The 21,101-nt window shown below is 41.6% G+C and overlaps 1 protein-coding gene across 8 annotated transcripts in view; it reads left to right on the top strand.

The window, feature by feature from the left end:
* Positions 1 to 21,101, top strand: part of BEGAIN (brain enriched guanylate kinase associated) — a 169,744-nt gene that overhangs the window by 52,290 nt on the left and 96,353 nt on the right. For 4 of the 8 annotated variants that reach the window (XM_054828833.1, XM_054828835.1, XM_054828831.1 and 1 more), the window contains exons 1-2: positions 3,028 to 3,147; positions 3,501 to 3,529. In XM_054828833.1, coding sequence (XP_054684808.1) covers positions 3,088 to 3,147; positions 3,501 to 3,529 — 89 coding nt within the window. In that variant the 5' untranslated portion in view covers positions 3,028 to 3,087. Of the gene's footprint in view, positions 1 to 2,876; positions 2,904 to 3,027; positions 3,148 to 3,500; positions 3,530 to 21,101 lie in introns of those variants that run through there. The other 4 variants (XM_054828834.1, XM_054828830.1, XM_054828828.1 and 1 more) reach the window with 2 other exon arrangements.

Raw genomic sequence — 21,101 nt, 5'->3', positions numbered from 1 at the left:
GGGAGTCTTGACAGTTGTTCTGTGTTTTACACTTGCTTTCTTCAAATTCTTGGAAACAAGTCAAGTTTCTACCCGTACTCTTAGGCATTGCCTGAAAGTGCTTGCAGGCAAAGTTGCCACACCAAGTGCTTCTGTAAAAAGGGAAATCTTCAGACCAGTTTCATTATTTTAAGTAGGGGACTATATATGGAAATGTAGGATATTGAATTACTGAGGACAACCTTTTTGTTAAAAGCAAAACTTGTTATTTTTAGGCTGGTTAAATAAATTCTTTAGTCACACTGCATTGATATTGTTTAAAAAAAAACCCAGTATTTAAATCACACCTGATATTTCTGTAATTAAAGGTAATTACTGATCTTAGTTAAAAATATTTTATTTAAAAAAACAATCACACAGCTTCAATCACACTGCTCAGTTCAGGCATCAAGAAGCACTTGAAATGAATCAACCCACTAGCAAGCAGCAACTTATGAATGACATACCATAAAGGGCATTCTTATGCCAACATTTACTTCAGTCTTTCTGCTTGAAATAGGTCCCACAATATTTTAAGGACAAGACTGGTCCTAAAAGTGGCCAATTCAGAGCTGTTTAGAATGTATTTTAAAATTAATTCAGTAGGGTATTTCAGATAGGAACCTTCATAGAGAGCAGTGGGAGGATGATGTAACCTTTAAACTTCCACAGGCTATATCAATGGCAGCGATCTGGCTAGGAAACAGCAATTCTGCCTTAGTAAAAATGTCACCTTGTGAAAACAGAGCTGTTTCAGAAAACCACAGACTTTTAAAATAATTTTGAGTTGCTAAGGCTTTTTTGAGGGGAAAAAAGAAATGAAGAAAAAATAAAAAGGGAAGAAGAATAATAAAAGGAAGAAGAAGGAAAAGGATGAAAAAAAAAATCTTCCTAAGGAACACAGTTATCTGAAAAAATAAACTACTTGGGATGAAAGCTAAATTTCAACAGATGCTCCTATCTTTGTTTTCACCATCTCAAATTCCTATAAGGTCATTTGACTCTCTAGCCTGAAAGCTAGGACTTTCCTCCGAAGAAGGCACAGGCCCTAGTCCTTTCACGTGTTCCTATTTATTTATTAGGAGTGGATCCCCATCAAAAGAAGTAATGGAGCGTTGCAATGCCGCAGCCCAGAAAGGGCTCTGACCTGGGTAAGAGCATCCTCCTCAAGGAGGATTGAGCTGAACCCATTGCTCCCACATCAGAGAAGAACCCTCTCTTCATGGGACAGGCTGTCAGGGAAAGGCAGAGGGGAACATCCCTGATGGTCCAAAGGAAAATTGGCCATGTTACAAAAAAAGCTGTACCATTAAAAAAAAAAAAGGGAAGAAGAAGGTGAATAGTTCATACGGAAGTAATTGAGTAATTACAGCTTGGTTTAGTTTTCTGGTTTGTTTTGGTGTCAGGCATTTGCTGTGCTTTTTTTCCCTGCTAATTTCCTGTCGGGATTGGCAGCCAATGACTCACCTGCATTCACAGATGAGTGTAGCCAGAAAGCCAGCCTACAGCTCCTCTTCTCCATCCTGTGCCTTAATCACACAAAACAACCCCCTCCCCAACCCCGTGAGTACAGCAATATTCAAAGCACTAGGCAAAAGCAAGGCCAGGCAGCTTCCCCTTATGCCTGTAGATATTGCCATAATGGAAGGACTGAAATCAGATATTCTAAGTACTCTGTCTTCATGGGTGACTCCCACAGTTCAAGGCAAAGCCATAGTGAGTGGCCCTGGAGAAAATTATGTCCAGTCTCCCCAGAATGACAGGAACATGATGATTAGGGCAGTTTTTGACAGTTCATCTCCAGAAAACCAACCTGGCAAGCCTGTGGGGCTGCCAGTAGCTTTCCATGGCCAGGGAGAGAGTCCCTGTGGTTCATTTTCTGGTCAGCAATGTTTAAACTATTTCCTGCGTACTACATAATATGCATGGATTTAATGAACAGATATAAATTAGAGAAAGCAATTATGAGTGCCTAGGATAGATTTTCAGTCTCAAAATCTGGGATTTATCGTGGGCAGCCCTCTGCTTCCAACAGACGTGGAGGGACCATGTAAACATGTATTACATCCGTTATTGGGAAGCTGAGGAGGGTTTTTCCTGCAGCTGGCTTCCTGCGTACCAAGTTATGGTGAACGCTAAAATCCTTAATGTATGCCATCAGAAATTATCATGTGAACACCAGCCTGACTGACAACTTATCTAATGGGCAAATCAAAAGCAAATGAGAAAAAGGGAAAATGAGTGACCCAGTGAAGAACCAACAATTTGTCATTTGGGATGTTATATTCGGCAGTTTGACAAATTTCCTGCTGGTTAACTGATTAAATTTACATTTCCCTATTTTTAATCTTTAATTTATTTCATATTCAAATATGATTGTTAGCCATTAATCAATAAGGTTTAAAGTGTTCATGATTAATGGGCAGTGCCTTTAGTATAAATAAGAGATTCTGTGACGCTGGGATTTATCTGGCTCTAGAGATTGCAGGATTGCTCCGTGTTCATTCCTCAGTTACAATAAAGTGGGACCAGGAGGACTGATGAGATTCCGTGCCAGTGGTGTGATAAAATGAAAGCAGCTATTAAGGATTTGTGTTAGATAATGATGAAAAAGAAACCAAAGGGTTAACGAGACTATGCTTTTGATATAAGTAACGTCAGAGAGATTAATGAGTCTCCAGGCTATAGATAAGTAAGGGTTTATAGCATCTCTACGGTGAAAAGAAACCAGATAGAGTAATGAAATGACCACCTCTGGCTCTGCCGGGATGTAAAGGTTCAGGGCTATAGGAGTGCCGAGCCGCTGCCAAAGGGTTAACGGGAGCCCGGCTGCAGTGGCAGGCAGAGGGACCCGAGGAGTTACCGGAGTTGTAAGCTACAGCCCGGTAAGTAGCAGCGAAAGGGTTAAGGAAAAGCCTCCTTGTATTGAGATGCTAATTGTCAAGATAGTGTATTACTTGAGGAAAGTAATTTGATTACTCGAAACTCCCACTAAGGAGGCAAGCTTGTGTCCCTTCCATCTGTCGGGCTCTGTGAAAGATGATGAATTGAACTCAAAATTCACGTGTGATGAAGTCACTGTCATTTCCCAGCCAGCAGAGCACTGCTGCCATGCCCGCCGTGCAGAGGGTAGCACCGCATTTCAACTTTTCCTCTGAAACCCAGGAGGCACAGTAACCTGTTACTTGCTGCTGCTTGCTTTTTTCTTTTTTTTTTTTTTCCCTCCCCATTTTCTGCCTCAGCGCTACAACTGAGTCATTCTGTTGCCCATGGCTCGTGGGTATACAGTGCTCCTGCAGCGTGCTGCATTATTCCCCAGTTCATCTGTCAATGTTATTTTCAGCTAATGCAGATGTGGGGTTCGCTTACCGTCGCTTTGTAGACACTTGTCGAAAACCATTTGGAAAGCCTTAACTATGCATAAATCTACAGAGTGAATGTTTTCTTTCATTCACTTGCTCCTATTATTTGATTTCTTGTAGGCCTCTGCGGCAGAGATGGAGAAAATAAGGTAAGCGAGACAGTTTATTTACATCTCATTATAGAGAAGAAATGTTCTGTTGCACAATGGACGATACAGGCTCTTGGAAAATATTTTGCTTAATACGATCAGTGTAAAATACTGGATTGCATGATGATGCAAGGGAAGCTGTGTTTTAGAGACAAAAGGAAAGGAATGTGGTTATTCGAGTAAATCTGTTTTGCAGGGATGTCAATTCAGAAAGGATGTTTTACACACGAACATGTTTTATTGCCAGATGCAGAGGATATTTGATTATATAAATGTTGTAGTCACTTATCCATTTACTGCAAGAGCCTGCCGTTCCATTTAACGAGGAAAGTGGATCAATAATTCATGAAAAAGCTGAAGAAAATATAGGCTTGACTTCAAAGCATCTAATTACCGTGGTTTGTTTCAATATAATACTGTAACATTGGTGTTCGATTTTTGTTTTATATTGTACACCAGCCAGATAAATCTTGTCTCCTCTGTGTTTAAAATGTTGTCATACTGTACCAGTTTCTCAGCACATCTCTCTGCTTTAAGCAAAAGGAGATGGCTTTTATAAACATAAGTTTTCCATCTCATGTCCGAGTGCAAGTCTGCTTTGGGGGTTATTGCTTTTGTGTATGTTGTTAAGAAAGAAAAAGAAAGAAGAAAGCATTCTAGCCTTTTGTTAAAAATAAATTTTAAAAAAATATCAAATCCTGTCTACTAATAAAATTCCCAGGTATTATCAAAGTGATAGGTAAATGCTGAACTTTTTACTACTTTTTAAATATTTTATGGAGCTTATTTTAATCACCCAAAACTCCGACCATGCTGTTGGTTCTATTGGACAAGCCCAAATTCCTTCTCCGAACCTGGTGACTCGGTTAGTGATAACTATCGTCCAAGCACAACTTTTTAGATTTCTCGAGTTTGGAATGACTATCCAGAGTTATTAGAAATGCAGAAAAGTTCTACAACTGTGGAAGTAACTGGGAAAGAAGTGGCAAATGTGAAAGAACAGAGATTTGACCTAGTGTTTAATGAATTCTGGGCTGGAAACAGAATCCTGTTTTTCATTTGAGGAGGTTAAGCCTCTTACAGTGGACTTGATACATGTCTAAAAGTTTCTAATAGAATTTATTTATATAGAGCTTTAGTTGTACATTTTTTGTGCTGTCTCATGATGATGAAAGTAACTTTTGAGCTGAAAGAAAAACTCTGTGCAAGGTATTATGGTTTTGCATATATATAAGCACTAATGCTAAAGCTGTGAGTTTTTCCTGAGTAATGACTGAGAAAGCACCTCAGTATGCGGTCCTGCATTCACTACAAATTCAAAACAACACCTACAGTACGTACATGCTCATGTCATGACTAACTCTGTTAGAAGATGCAAGCAAATATATATTACATGTTTGCTTGATAAGCATGTGTGCACAAATGTGATATACTACTTGTAATACTTTCCTGAGCATGCTTTGGCCTCTGCTTCTGGTAGAGAGGCTCTTGCCACATTTGCAGTAACAGGCTGCAGAGCCCAGGAGAATGAGCTCAGGAATGTATTGAAAAAGAATTTGCTATGACAGGAGTAAATAACCATAAAACTCCATTTTCCTAGCACCCTAGTTTTGCAGCTGTCAGGCACACAGCAGTCCTTACCTCGGTACTTCCTGAGCACTACATAGATAGAAAAGCCCGTACTGCCCTGCTGAAGGAATTGGGAGTTCAACTATTACCTCCAACAAGAGAAGGGTCAGGCTGTGTCAGAAGTTTGTTAATGAAGTTTTCTGTTTACATCTCTTGTGTGTAAAAGCTGCTTCTGATGGACATTTGTCCCCATCACCCAAGCCAGTGCAAGGACTCCCTGCGCTCCTGAGCGGAGCAGCGAGCCAGGCTGGGGGAGCTCCGACAGGACCCTGTGCAGAAGCTGCGCTGCTCCATCCTGAACTTTTCCAGGCTCCTTGTCTATAGTCATTATCTTGGATGCAAACTGACAGAACCCTCAGCAGTTTAAGGAAACAGTAATCAAATCTGCAGTTGTGATTTTAAATACCTGGTGAACCCACAGACCTGAGAGAATTAGATTTTTCCTAAACCTAGCCAAGTCTGGCACCCAGGTAAAAAACAAATTACCTTGTCTTTTGAGCACAGTGGCTTCAGAGAAGCCATGAAGAGAGATAGCCTGAAGCCAGGGGAAGGAAGGAAGAAAGAAACAAGAGGGAAAAGGGCAGGCCAGGAGGAAAGAGGTATTTTTTGCTACATGTAAAAACCAGTCTAACGTCACAGGAAAAGCCATTCCCACATGATACTTGTATTTGTTCTGCCCCACCCCCTGGGCTCAGCTCCTTCTCCACTCTCCTTTTGCAACAAGCTGAGGATGTGCCATCCCACATCAGCTGGAATGATGTCGGCCCAAGAACTAGAGGGTGGGCTCATGCTGGCACAGAGGGCAGGAGGCTCTTGCAAAAGATGGAGGAGAAGGGGGTCTGGAATTAGCAAAAAGGAAACAAACTAAAGCCTTGTTGGAGAAACAGAGGAAGAGGAGCAAGGTGCATACCCACAGGACGACCTACACAGCCAGGCTGAAAACCCTCAGGGTTAGAGAAATCCAGGTTTGCATTCCACAGTGCACTTCAAGATAAGAAAGTCTTTTAAATATGAAGAACAGGTGCAGAGCATCACACTTTTCAGAGGAGCTACTCCACACTGGTATTCCTCGGGAGCCCACAGGGCCAGACACGTTAACAAGGCAGCTCTGGAAGTCTTTGGGTGAGCTTTGCACACTTTCCAGCCCAGTGCATCTGGGACGCCCCCAAGGACTGCAGTGGCCAGGCCCATTCAGACAGAGGGGCAAATACAGGAGCCTGCAAAATTGATCAACTGGTGACCCATGCTTTATTCAGCCCTGAATTCACTGAGCTAGGGCAGCACAAGCAGTGGTGCAGTGAACTCATACACCTCTCGGGGTTACATTCCTTCACTCGGAATCTAGCTGGAAAGATGCGATTCATGTCACGTAACACAGTAATAATTCCCCTTGCAGACCAAGGAGCTGCTGTGACCTGCAATGTCACATCCCGTCCTTTTCAGCAGGAGCTTGCCGTGACAGCATTACAGGTGGAAGGAGCAGTAGGAAGCAGAGGTGGGAGGTTATCAGTATTTAGCCTGACACAGGGACGACTTCCTCTAGAAGTGGAAACGTGCTATTTTGTGCTAAAACTTCGGCTAGAAGAATCAGTTACTGCAATGAAGTCTTCACACTGTGAAGAATTCTTAGCAGTACATAGTGTTTATAACATCTCAAGGTACCAATATATTAGGCAGGAAGTAAGGCTAACTACTAATCACAAACCTCTTGAGGATCTGCACTTATGTAGGTTGGCTGTGTATGGTTATACAGTCACTTTAAACATTAATTACTTCTGACTACAACCTTTTAAATACAGTTTTTTGGATCTAGTTCTTTTTCATGTCTATAAACAAGGACTGAAAATCTTAGTTAAGCAGATTTTGAATATACCTATGCTATCTTATTTTGACTCTTAGCAGTGTGCTATATCTTTGGTGCTTATATTCAAGAGAAGTACATGCCTCCCAGGTCCAAGGTCTTGCAGATCTGTGGTGGCTGGACGCAAAACTGCAAGTAAGCTGGAAACTGCTCCTTTAAGTCAGATTGAATCCATAGCATGGCTAGATGTGGATTGGTCCTTCATTTGCACAAGTCCTGTAGAAATTCCTGGTAGCTTTTTCACTGCTTCTATTTAATCCTGCTTGAATAACAGATAACAGCCAACATTTCAAGTGAAAATTTTGTAAGGTTTGGTGTAAGAGACCTCAAGATATATTTTTGTACACAAATATTGGCCAGATTCTCAGTTTCTTACACTGAAGAGCATCTCACTCCACAGGAAGTGCCAGTTAAGGTGACAGATACTGTTCAATAAAAGCTTTTTCCTTTTTCTAAATACACTCCTAAAATTTCAGTGACAATTCAGAAACTCTATAAATCAATACTCTTAGTTCTAAGCTTTCAAGATCCACAATGGGCTGAACTGTGTGCCAAAAAGTACATAAAACAGGACACATCACCACCACCTACCAGGCTCACATAATTAGTGTCTGTAAGGAGACTAACTTTCTGCTTTCTAGATTGCAATGTAACCATGGTATTCCCCAACTGACGATTACTTTATTTTGGTAGCATCAATAGTGGCACTTTACTAATGATGCAGGGATCTCTGATAAAAGTGATCCATGTCTCAAGGAACCCACGAGGCAGCATCTGCATTTCGTTGTAGTCCTTTCTGAACACATGAAAATGAAGTGGTTTGTTTTGCACACACAGCTGGTAGCAAGTCAGCAGCTCTATCCAAGTCGCTTTAATTTCCAGTCTTGGACTTTTCTCAAGCATGTTTGAGTTCATCTGCGGTAAGGAAGGAGTATCAGTCTCTTCAAGAAGAAGATGAGGCACGTGCAGTCCTAGGGAAAAAGCTTCTGTGGTAGTTTAGTGAAAGTATTAATACTTTCCTAAATGCCCACTAGATCATGCTGCCTTCCTTGCACTTGCTATAAATATGGTCCTCTTCATATGCTAATGAACACACTGCAATTTCCTGCCATCCCCACCTTGTCCTTGTTCCTTCTCTCAGCCTGTATCTACGTTAATTTTACCATAGTTACTTGAATACGAGGATTTTTTTTTTTTCCAGAAAGTTCACTAACAAACATGCTTTACTTTACCCAAGGTCTTGTCTTCACATGCACAGCTGACGTGCTGGGAGCCACTGCCTTGTACAGAGTCACAGTGCCACAGGACAGCAGAAGGGCTGTGCAAGTGGCAGCTCCAGCATCTGCAGGTTCTAGCTGATACTGGGACTTGAAACCCCAGCTAAGGACACAGGCAAAGAGATGGCACAGGGAAAGCTCAATAAAAATAGAGCAGAGGAAAATGCTGGAGTGAAAGGGCCGCGAGTTTGGGGTTGTTAGAGGTTAGGGTAGAAAAGTCACCTAGCTGGGTGAATGTTTGGTCCATTTTGAAAGAGAAAAAAAGAGTGCTGCCTGCTTATATTCAAACAGGTAAAGCAGGTTTTAATTTTTCTCTGCTTTGCAAGATGTTTTCATCTCCCAGGCAGTCCCAGCACCCAGTAGCAGTGACAGCCCTGCAGTGCTGCTTTCAGCACATCTGGCTTGTTCACACTGCCTTCCGAGGTGTGACTGCAGCACAGCTAAACCACACGTCTCTCTCCCTCTGCTCCCCCCGAAACTACACTCAGCTTTAAGTTTGGTGGTTGTCAGCCATGGCAATGAGAGCAATGGGCACACACGGATGTATTCACAGCCCCCAAGGGAACTATAGCCGTGAAGCTGGGATGGTTGGGGCACAGAGCCATGCTGATCTACCTATGCTAGCACCTCAGAATTTTATTAATGGTGCCAGGGGCACAGTATGCTTTGTGTGGCTTGTACTGAAGTCCATCACACTTCACTGCCACTATTACTGTTACCTGTGCTAGTCAGTCAAATCAGCAGTACTTCAGCTGAGGAGGGGTGTTAGAGTTATGTTGTTCTACAACCCCGTGCCCTGAACTGCTGTCTGCTGCTTGAAAGAATGATCTAAAAGTCAGCGATGTCAGTACAGAAGAATTCATGTGCAGTCATCTGCTGTAACAAGTGTTGTGTTACAATATCTTTTAGCTCTAGGTAAATATTGAGCAGAGTAAAGGTGTCCAGCACACAAGAAACACAACAGGAACAGAGGGCAGAATAGATTCAGGTTGAATGAAACCAGGTATAGCTGTGTAAAGTAGCCTGCAGGGACAAGTGGGAGCTGAGCAAACATCTGAAGAGACCAAGGGAGTAGGTAGGAGGAGATGAGCCATGCCATCAACCAGGAGCTGCAGTGAGTCATGGGGAAGAGGCTGGACCTGGGTGATACCAAGCTTACAAATAATGCTTTGCCTATCCCTTTCTTGCAAGGCAAAGGGCATCACTGAGCAATATTATAAACCACTCGGGGAAAAAAAGGGAGGGGGCATTTTGGACAAATAGTTAAGAAAAAAATCCATTTCTTAGTGTTTGTGATTAGTTCGAGAACTTTATAGCACAGGGAGGAGAGCTTCCAGGACAGGGTGGGGTTTTGTTGGGTTTTTTCTTTTCCTCCCAAAGATGCAATGATGCTTGATGGTCAGAAAATTCAAAGGTGGGAAAATTGGGTGCTCTCTGCATCCCCTAGATTGCTAATAGCAACTGGACTTCAGTTTATGTAAGCACTCTGACCAAAGCTATCAGGGGATGTGTGCTGAACAGTGAAAGCAGTGACTTAGAAAGCAAATAGTGGCAATGACTGCAGCAATAACAAAACAATCGTACAAGCTGAAGAGTATAAAAGGTTCCAAGCTGCAAACCTCAGATGGTTCAAGGGCAGTGTGGTTTGTGAACCACACTTGAGTGTGGTCTGTGGTGAGATCAAGTACAATTTGAATGCTTGCTGCTGCTGCTACAGAGCACAGACTGATGAAAGGAAGGAGATCACTTGTCTGCAACACTATTACAGGCTTTTGCAATTGCCAGCTCTAGTGCTGCTGGCATGGCTTAAGCAATTTAATTTACCAATCAATTCTTGATTTACACAGGTGACTTTGAATGCATTCAAATAAAAACTCTGTATCACCACATTTGATTCAATGTTCTTTAAAAATCAAAAGCATCTGAAATTCAAAACTACTAAGCTTTTCACATTTGAAAAAAGGAAGGGACTGAATTGTCTTAATGTTTTAGTGATGACCTACAGCCAGCTTAGCATGAAGTACAGAGTTCTGAGAAATAGGCAGTAGCTACTGAGCCATAATCATACCTTTTGGAATTCATGAATATGAGTAGTATAATTTACAGAGCCCTCACACAGGATAGCAGGAGCATAAGTGCCTGCAGCTCCTTGCTAGATTTCTCTCATGTGTGTGACCATCCTACTGCTCATGTGAACTGCACAACTGTTGTTATTCAACACTTCCAGGAGTAACAAGATTCACCTCATTGAACAGTGCACAGAGTCACTGCTCATTGCTTCATCTCTAGTAGTGTTTATACTGGGATAAAAAGGGCCTCCGTGTCACATGCAGCTATACTGCCTCTTAGAGCATGACTTTCTTCATGTGTGCATATGCAAAGCTCTGAAGAGCATTGAACTTTCATCCTGAACTTCCCCAACTGACATTTTGTGTCAGCAAAACCATAACTGAAGCTGTGTGCAAGAGAACACATGTGCAGCTCATGCAGCAGAGTTGCATCTAGGAGGGCAAACAGTATTTGAGAGGAATATTGTGGCATAGAGGCAGCACAGACTTACATGACATACTAGGACACCATGACCACACAAATGTCATTTTTAGCTACTAAGAGCAAAATGCAAATTTTGACCACCTCATATTGATTTTACTCATCTTTAAAAGGAGGAGGAAGAGGAGGAGGGTGTCCTAGAAGAAAAGAGGAGCTTCAATCTTTTTCTGGAAGCCACAAAGCTCTTTAGGGAGTCCCTGCTGTGCTATAAAGACCATCATGTTCACAAGAAGATCTCATGACTCAACAGCTCCAAATTGCTGCCCTCTGTTCAACAAGACCAAGTTTCATACCCATGTCAGAGCAAAGGGCCTTAACTTTGAAGTTTCTGTACAAATTAGATCAAACAAATGAGCTCATTTTATGTTTCTACTAGCTTTAACTGCCACTTAGACAAGAGGATCCATTTAAGGAGCTGATCTGTTTTTAAGGCCTTCCAAGCACTACACTAGAATTCCCAGTAACGAATGGCAACTTTATCTTTTCCCCCTGCAATCCCCCAAGAGTTCATTCTTGGGGGGATCCTTGAAGAGATAAGCAATGAGCACTCCTCTTTTCTGTGCGTTTCTGTTGTAAAAATGTTAAATCTTTGTGCTGCCATTTAACTCAGAGATGCTGACTGAAGCAAGGTACTGCACAAATTAACATAGTTTTCAATGCTTTGCCTGTACAAAGTAGTCTACAGATAGAAAAACAAGTGGTCTATATATCTGTATAATTGGTCTTACTGCCAAGAAGTCCTACAGATGTAGGTGCTTGAAATTACATTTGAGTAGCACTACGTGCATGACAAATGACTTTGCACACACATATTTAAGTCTGTAACTGCTGGGTCACTTGCCCTTTGAGATATTATTTCCTCTTGGTATGAATCCTCTCTCTGTCCTGTAACAAGGAAGTAGTATTTCCAGGGAGTTAAATCAGAAACAGTACAGACTGACATGTACCAAATATATTCCAAGACATAATGCAGATCTATGAGTGGCTGAAAAATAAACATATTGCAGCTCTACCCAATATTCTTAACTCAGTGGGGAACTAGTAACAGCGTACATTCGTGTAGAGAGGCACATCCTTCATGATAGGGAAAGTGCTGCTTTCTATAGGGAAATAAAGATTTTTAGACTGCATACAAACAATCTGTATCACTGGAACAATTCTATTTGAATTCAAAATAAATTGTATGCTTAGTTTTGACTCTCAGCTTGTGAATAGCAACGATGCTTTTATTTGTATTCACATTCTGATTTAGATTGATGACAGACCAACAATTAAAGAGTGAAAGATCAAGTGAGTCAAATACTTTGAAGGCTGGATAAAAATGAGAAACCCAGCAAACTAGCCCAAAGCAATGCAAGCATAGTAGTGAAAGACAGAGCTGCAATGATTATTTAAATAAATTACTTTGAAAGCAATAGCATAGCTCAAGACACAGGAAAATTTCCTAGTCAAAAAAACAGAGCAAGTTTTTACACAAGTCCAAATGGGTGTTCAGTCCTTTTCCTTTCCAGTGCTGAATTCATAGACAGGCTCTTGCTACAAGTAGTGCATGACTGGCCTAGCTTATTTTCATCCAAATCTGCACAGCAGCTGGCCCTGGTACCTCTGCTCTGCCAAACTTCTTGCCACCTTGCCAACAGAGTGCCAGGCAGAGCCATGCAGGGAGGCAACTGCTTTCTCAACCCGCATCAGCAGCGTGACCCTGCCAGACCTGACCCTCAGCAGCTCCACTTCATTTCTGACCCCTCACAAGACTTCAGGAAGAGCAAAATCTTCCTGGCTTATCCTGGTCCTTACTATACCAATGCCACCAAGTGCAAGGGGCACGAGAGGTAGATTTTCAGCCCCCGCTTTGAAATGTAGTCTAGCATAGCCTGGTTAATGCCAGGCTTTGCTCTGGAGCCCCTAGATACCTGGCAAGCTTGTGGGGGGGAAGGGGCATGGGTAAAGAGGGCTGATAGAAAGTTCTGTCATTCACTTTGCTTCCATTTCCCCCACTTGTGGAAGGCAAAGCAATGCCCTCACCCTGCAGCTGGAACTGCTGTGGCAGGTGCTAGAGACCCCTTGCTAAAATGACATTCCCAGGGGTGGGGTCTCCTGAAGCATGTCTTGGTTCTTTGGTCCTGTTTTATTTCTTTACAAGATGCTGCTGGTTTGTATCTTGTCTTTATATCACATGTTCTGTAAATTAAATTCTTTCACTGCTGGAAGAACCAAGAGCAGAAAGGCTCTAGGAGATACAGTCCCATGTGAAGGAAGGGCCAAATTCAAGATTCTTGGCTTTTCTATGAGGAAGGTTAATTAGCCCTTTGCATAATTCAAAAAAAGTAGCTCTGGCAACAGAGCATATGGGCAGGAGAGGGAAGACATGAGTCATAGAGAAGACTGACACAAGTTTCTTTGGGCCAAATTTAGCTGACCTATACTGTTTGGTAACAAAGCAACTTCACCCCCTTCTCAATCTACTAGAGAAATCACAACCTAGAAGTCATGAAAAGTTTTTCTGAGAAATTAAAAGTACAATTAATTATAGCACTAAACAGGTAGTCTGCTAGCAAATGACAGTTTAGAGAGTAAAGCTGTCTTGTCTACCGCACATGATGCAAGAAGTTCTATATAACAGGTAACTTCTGACAACAGGAACATATTTTTTTCTTCCACCTTGACAAAGCTGCTGATGCAGATTTTTACAGTAACTGTAGACTTCAACTTGCTTTCCTTTAACTGTGTTATGCTTTCTAATTCAAGAAAGCCTCAGCAGATTCAGTTACTAGAACTGACAGATTTCACACGCTGTGTGCTTCTGGAGGGTTTTCTTTACAAACCAGGACTGAATATCATGTAAATGTAAAAGACGACACCTCTGAGAGGGATGTCCCATTAATCCCAGCACACAGTGCACTTGGAGACATTTGAGAGAAACAGTGCTGATGTAGCCAGGTTTGCTTAAGATACTTTGAAAAACATTTGTTCTCATCTATAAGTATTTGAGATTGGTTTGGGTTTTTTTCTTAAATGCAGTGATAACCCTCCCATGGTCCCACTATGGAAAACAACTGTCATTATAACCTCAGAATGTGTAGCAAATAAGTGACAACAGCTACATGTTACATGTTACTTGGATTCAAGGAACATGGAAGGTTTTAGTTACAGTCCTGATAGAAAAATTCTAATGAATGCTTTGCTGGTAATACAGTGTGGACTGAACTTCTCTACTGTGGCTTTGCAGTTGCTTTGCATTCTCATCTCTGTCCATTGAAGACCTCTCCAAATCCTATCACAGAGTAAAAAAACAAAGTTTACCAAGATTTTTATCTTAAGGTTCCTATAGCACCAAACTACTAATTATCGTGGCATGCAGAGCAGACAGTTCTGATTAAATTGCCAGCCTGGATTTGTAGGCCATCCCATCTCCTTATTTATCATCTCTATATACACAACATTGGGAAAGCATCTTAAGATATAAATAGGCAGAGATATGGTTGCATGCTGAATTCTAAGTATCTGAATGAATCCATTACTGCATCCTTAGAGGAATCCACTTTTTCCCAGAACTACAACTCCTTTTTGAGTGTTATCTACCTCATTATGCATAGATTAGTTACATTATGTATTGGTTTCCTCAGACCACACAGAAGCTGAAAATGGTTAACTACAGTTTTGCAGAGAGATTAATAAAATCAGAGACTTGAGAAAGCAATGTATTCTATCTAAAAGGCAATGTTATTTATACTTTTTTACATTCATGTGAAGAACAAAGCACTCACATGATACTCCTGTCACTCATACCTAGAGTGTTGCCTGCTACAAGTCTACATTAATTGGAATCATAGCCTGTGTACCCTGCAGCATGGATTCACGGCACAAAGCTACTAAACTATTTAAGCTTTTCCAAATCCACTTAGAACTTGTTTCCTTATACCTTTGCTATGAGCAACTGAACTGGAGACTAGTTAACTACAATTTTCACAATGGTGAAGGCCGCCTTATTTACAGCGGAATCAGTAAAACCAACAAAAAAACCCTGTTACCCTTCACTAGTGGCAGCTCTTTTGCAGAAGGCTATTAGTTGCTATTTCTATTCTTACCCTGACTATTTTCTTCAGCACTAGAAATTAGGGCATTGGCTTGCCGAGTCATGCCCTGATTGCCAAAATTAAGGGCAATTATGCAGTGGAAAGAGGAAGTATAACAGGTCAGAGATTGTACATCTGCTTGAAATGCAGGTGGTGAAGGTGCTGCCATTACCGAGTTGAAAACATGGACTGAGGTCTAAAGCTTTGAAGGATCCGACAGTCTTGCTCTACAGACACTGGCTACAGCCATTAGGATTCTCTCCAAAACACTGTCAAGGTTCAAAGGATTTTCTTCCCTCCTCCCCTCTTTTTACTTTTTTTAAGTACTGTATAAGTCAGAAACTTCCATCTCCTCAGGGGAACACTTACCACCCTTTCTAGAGTAATGAAGAGTTTCAGCTAGAAGCTGGCAATCTTTCATGGGCAGTGTGCCAGACTGTATTTTTTGTTCCTAATTTAGAGCTTAAACATGTTGGTAGACAACGTTGAGAAGCTGGGAGCCGCTGCCTCTCACAGATGCTTCTCTCAAGATGCTGTGGATCCCAAATCCTAGCCCTGTGCTGACCCTGTCAGACTTGCAGAAATCCCTTGATGTCTGCAAACCACTGGGAGCCCCTCAGAAGGAAAGTTTTATAAGTGTGCAGAATACTGCTTTCCCCAGCACCTCCACCGACTCACTCATTCTGCATCATTTGGCATTTTAACATATTGCCATATTAACCACCAAAAGCCTGATCTGTGAGCATGACTTCAAACTTGTATTTACAAGAGTAGAGATGCAGTGGCATATGGACCACCAGCTGGTGAGAAGTAGGAATGGTACTTTGTGGAGTTTGAGTCACTAAGTGAATAAAAAAAAAATTTAAAAAAAAAGGACTATCTTCCATACAGTCAAAAAGTTTGTGAAAACCTTGGCTTCTTAGAAGTGGAGCTGTTTGAAAGAACAACTGCAACAAGGCCAGTACCCAGAAAGCACAAAATCTAGAGGCATTAAATAAATTAGAAGCTATGTTGTTAATTATAAGAGATATATGCAAACAAGTTGTTTCCTGCTAAGGCTGTAATAAATAGTACCACAGAGGGAGTGATGCGAGACAAAAAAAGAGACACAACAGTCTGTTCCTCTCAAACAGGGGGAATAAAAGTCACTGAGAGTGAGGGTGACACTGGAGGAACTGTCTTTTTATGGAGGTCATAACCACCTACGCTCAAACTCAAAAGTCTCCAGCCTTTTTCCCCGCCTCTCCCTAGCCTTATGTCTGTCCCTCAGGTGTTTACCACCCCTTCACCTTATGGAGGGATTCTCTTCATGCTCCATCAACAGCTTCACCCCTCCCCCTCCCCAAATGGTGACTTGATCTGACATTCTGCAGACCTCGGACATTTCCCACTCCAGCGACTTTTGGGAGATTAATTGCTTTTTTAAGCTACCGAAGGTCAAGTCCACCCAGGAAGTAGTTCATTCTCTCATCCTGGTTTCTATCCTCAGACTATTGTTTTTCACCACTGCTACTCCAGGGACAGTTGAAAACTACTTGCCTAAGGTCATACAATTGTAACAAAGATCAGTTTTCATCAAGCCTCAGAGACTGAGGTTCACTATTGTCCTCAACGCCAGTCCATTTCATCAATGTTTTCACTTTACCTATTTCCCTAGAAGCCCAGGTGAGGAGAAACCCAGGTTTTAGAGGACAGTTCTGTGGTCTCAGTCCACAGCACTACTGACTGCTGCTCTCCCCTTACCAGCTCTGCTTGCTCAGGAGCAGTTCCTGTGGCTTTCTCAGAGATGCAAGAAGGAGTCTCCTGCAGCTCCATCAATGCAGCCGCTGGGCAGAAGCTGTCTTTCAACAACTGGGATCTTTTTGGAGAAAGTAGTAAACAGAAAAAAAGCTTTTGGCAAGGGGAAAGATTCATAGATAAACATTTTTTTGTAATGGGGGAGGAAGATATAGAAGGAAAGGCCTGTTCCTTCAAAAAATAGAATATTGTCTGGTGACTATTAAATGACAATATAACTAATTACCAAGATAATTATCTTCATGCTGGAGCACCAAACAGCTGAAATACAGAAGCTGCTGAGAGCACTCACTATAGTAAATTACTGAAATGCTACTCATGGTTTATTCTGCTGAATTAGGGTACTAAAAGAAGTGTGCTACATTATTTCTCTATTGACTCTTCCACATGCGATTATTATTAGATTCATAAGTACGAATCAGACAGGAAGGTCAAGTTACTAATGATTCTGGAGCCTTGTCAGCTGTACAGCATTATCTGCACTGTAAAGGTAGGTATATTGTTTACCTGCATAATGAGAGTGATGCAAGTAATCATTAGAGTACTTGAATATCAGTCACATAAAAAACCCACTAGATCAGCATGCAAAGCATTAAAAATGTAAATGTTATATTGGAGTCTAATGTAAAGGAAATCGAAAACATGCCTTTTTTGCCTACCCTTCATTGAACAAAGAGCAGAAGCATAGCAGAGAGAAATCTGAAATCATTGCTTTATGCCTCTGCACTGTGTAGGTTGGTTTGGCCAGCAAAGTAACATTTGCACTGCTAGATGTCAAGCAAATCTCAGAAGCCCTCTGTGGCTCCTGCAAGCGTTATTGCCTTCTGAAAGGTGAGACTGAGAATGATTAAGTGACTTCTCCAAGTTCTTTGAGGGGCTTCTGTCAAAGCCAAGAGAGTGCACGCAAGTTATCTGCCTTAAGACAAAGAAGGCAGAGGACATAGAGCAGGAGAACAAAGTTCTTGCTCCAGGAGCAGAATAACCATTTCTGAAATGAGTAGTTTCGTTCAGCAAAGCAGGGATAAGTTCCAAACCAGAACATCCCTCAGCCAAATCAAAATGCTCATGGTACTACTTGCTTCTTCCCTGTTTCACAAATTATTTCAAAACTCATTTGTAACTGTTTTTCTCCCCATCACTATTTCTTCTCCACAGCACAGCAGCATAGATCCCTTACGAGCAAGGATCCAGATACACAGACTCACCGTTAACTTGTCTGCACGTATGAATAACCCCCACAAAATCAGTGCTACTCGTTGCACAGATACAGGCTCTTAATATCACTTAGGGGTACTGGACAAGCATCACTGCATACATTCTTGCAAGCAAAGTACTACTAGCATTAATTTTAAGAGCTAAATCTACCACCAATGTGAGGGGATTCAACTGCATTCAGATCAAAATAGTTACTGTGGTTTCCACATTTAATGCCTTTGATTTATTCTGATGTTTTCCTGTCAGGAAACAGGTCAGCCAATAAAAAATAAAAAACATAGCATGAGATGAAGGCAGTTAACGTGACTTCAGTTTCAATAGTGGATTCCCCCCCAACCCCCTTCTTCCTGGCATCTCTCAGCTTTGGCGAGAAGCCTAACTCTTGTTAGGCTTCTTTTCTACACCCTTACAGCTTATGGTAACTGCTATGTGTAGCATTGCAGTATTGGGGCCTCTGCCCTATCCTTCTCCCCATTTTGTGCATGCAGCAGCAGAACTGTCTTTTGATTTATACGTCTAATAGCTTCAGCTATGTCAGTTAGAGTTGCCTATTATCTGAAAGTTTCTTTGCAAATCCACATTAAATGAAAATATAATTTTTCAGTCATTGATGCACTGAAAGAAGTTATGGTTAAAGGAGGAGATGGATGGTTTGGAAGCTTATCCATTACATTTAAAAGCAAGTTATCAGTGACAGAAGGTGAAAGAGACAGTAGGAAAAAGACATATTGAGATATCAAAGAGACTTTTGGATCCTTTTCTTCTTGCACAGACCACTAGAGGAGTCATTTAGAGGGATGTAACAAAGCAGAAGAGTCTTCCGCCACGCAGGAAAACCCAAGGCATTTTTGCTGCCCAGTCACTGATGGTAACGCACGCTGTACCCGGGCAGGAGGAGCAGGAGCACAGCAGCAGCTGTTGGCAGAAAGGCGCTGATGCCATAGGGTACACCACACAGACTCCCTCCTTACAGGTCCAAAAGGCAAAGGTTAAAGAAACCAAGGGGGCTGTTTAGTAAGAGGGAACTTTGTATGCAAGCTGGAAATATCCTTGCAGGAAAATTCTTGAAAGAGACAAGGTTAATAAATTTACCTCTCAAAACCAATCAAACCACAAATAGATACTGCAAATATCTCCAAGGAGATTCAAGATTTGAATAACTATACAGATCTGTCTTAACATTTTCAGGCCTCAGTTTTCATCTGTAAAATGGGGATGATGAAGAGGTTTTTCCCCAGCCTAAAAGAATAACATGAATTAAGCATATAGAAACCTACGAGGCACCTCCATAAAGTGGTCATCTAATCCAAATATAGCAGGTGTGAGTAGGGCATGGGAGTTTATCAATTAGTACTACACCAGAGGAAGATTCACATCTGCAGAACAATCATTACATACTGAGTTAATATTTGTTATTTGATGCTACATCATTAGAAGCTCATGAGTTACTTCAGTCTTCATTAGATCATATGGTACTGCAGTACTTTCTGTGTAGTTCTTCACATTTGAAGTTACACACTTGCTTTGGCTTGGAAAGAAACAGTGCATTTTACTTTGACTTTTCTGATCTTTGCATCTTTTGCTCCCATTCTCAGAAATACTGTTTGGACTTAAAGTTCTGCATTATAAATTGCATTCTTGATCTGGATCTCCCATATTTAGGTGCTCTGATTGTTCAAAGGACTCTCCAGCTGGGTAGCAAGACTATTTAAGTGCTAATACAGTGATTGTAAAGAATGGGACATCAGTTCCCATTTTAGAATGTAAATCTTGGCAAGTTTGAATGGAGTATATTCAAACGGGAACAAATGGACATTTTAAGCATGTAATTTAAAACAAAACATTCAGCACTTACATGAATAAGCTCAGCAACTGCAGCTCCCCTAGCCCAGCATCTAAGAGCCTATGGGTGACAGCTCCAAGCTCATAGCCATCAGGCAGCCCGTGAAAGCACCCAGCCCCAGGGTTCAGCAATGGGAACCTTGCATTCCAGGTCTCCTTTCTGTAGTTGCAGCTTTAAGTTCTGCTAAGGCACTCATCTTCCTTCCTTATCTGCAACTCCCAGACAGACACCCCTAGCTTCTTATGGTTTCCAAGAGGGAAACTGTCCCAGCTCTGCATCTATTCAAGCATCAGCCTTGGGTACATTGTAAATACGTACATGTGCTTACATGCACCTCCATTTCCAACTGCTGGAGTCTAAAATGTGCTTTAAAGAGTTCTTCCTAAAAATAATGCTAAGCCAGAGCTGCTTACACTCTGCAATGCTAGCAGTAAGCCTTAGCTTTCCAACTTAGAAAAGGGAAGAAAAAAAAGAAAAAAGAAAAATATCTATGTGGGGTTGAAGAAAGTGATTTGCAGATCAGGCTGCTTTTCCTCACAAGTGAGCACCTTGTCTGCTTGTGGCATTTTGCTCTAGCAGGGAAGGTGTTGTGCATCCAATTAAAAAGCTATCGAAGGAGACAAGATTGGAATGAGAATGAATAAATGCTGCAGCTGCATTGAGAAGAGTTAGCTAAAAAGCACACCATGGGGACAAATACTGTCTACTTGACCATTCCTGCAGTCACATCAGTGCTGAGACTAAAGCACAAGAACAAAACTGGATCGTCTACTGTATGCTTCAGATATGCTGCCTCCTTAATCCAGTGTATTTATTTTTAATTCAGTGAAGAAATTTTACATTAATTGATAAATTAGGGATGTCCAGCCTTTCACTATTCAGTGCCTTTAAAAGCTGCTGCAAAGACAAGCATACAGGATTTTTTTTTCTGATTCCCATTCCAGTAGAGCTCCCATCAATGCCTGCATCATCAGAATCCAGCAATTACTTCTGTCACACAATGGGAGGACCACCTGCACTGGGATGCCATGATAGGAAAGTTGCCACCCTCCCCTCAGTAGGGAAAAGGAGCTGTAAGCCTGGCAGGAACTACTCAGACTGTCAGAGGAGAAAGTCAGAAACACACTAAAGACCCGATAAGTTGTTCTGGAAGGTTGAGTCTGCTTAATTAGTTGTAGGCTGGACATGTCTACATTCAAGCCTACGCAAGAATTAGCCCAACAAAACTTTCTGTTAGAAATTGCAAAGCAGTCCTGAAAGCCTAAAGTTCTCTAACACATTCAGTGCTTTGCTATTAAATCCTCTGCTCCCTTCACCAGTTTTC

Source organism: Grus americana, chromosome 5 (genome assembly GCF_028858705.1).
Source record: "Grus americana isolate bGruAme1 chromosome 5, bGruAme1.mat, whole genome shotgun sequence".
Lineage (NCBI taxonomy): Eukaryota > Metazoa > Chordata > Aves > Gruiformes > Gruidae > Grus > Grus americana.
This window is presented reverse-complemented; position numbering and strand designations above follow the sequence as displayed.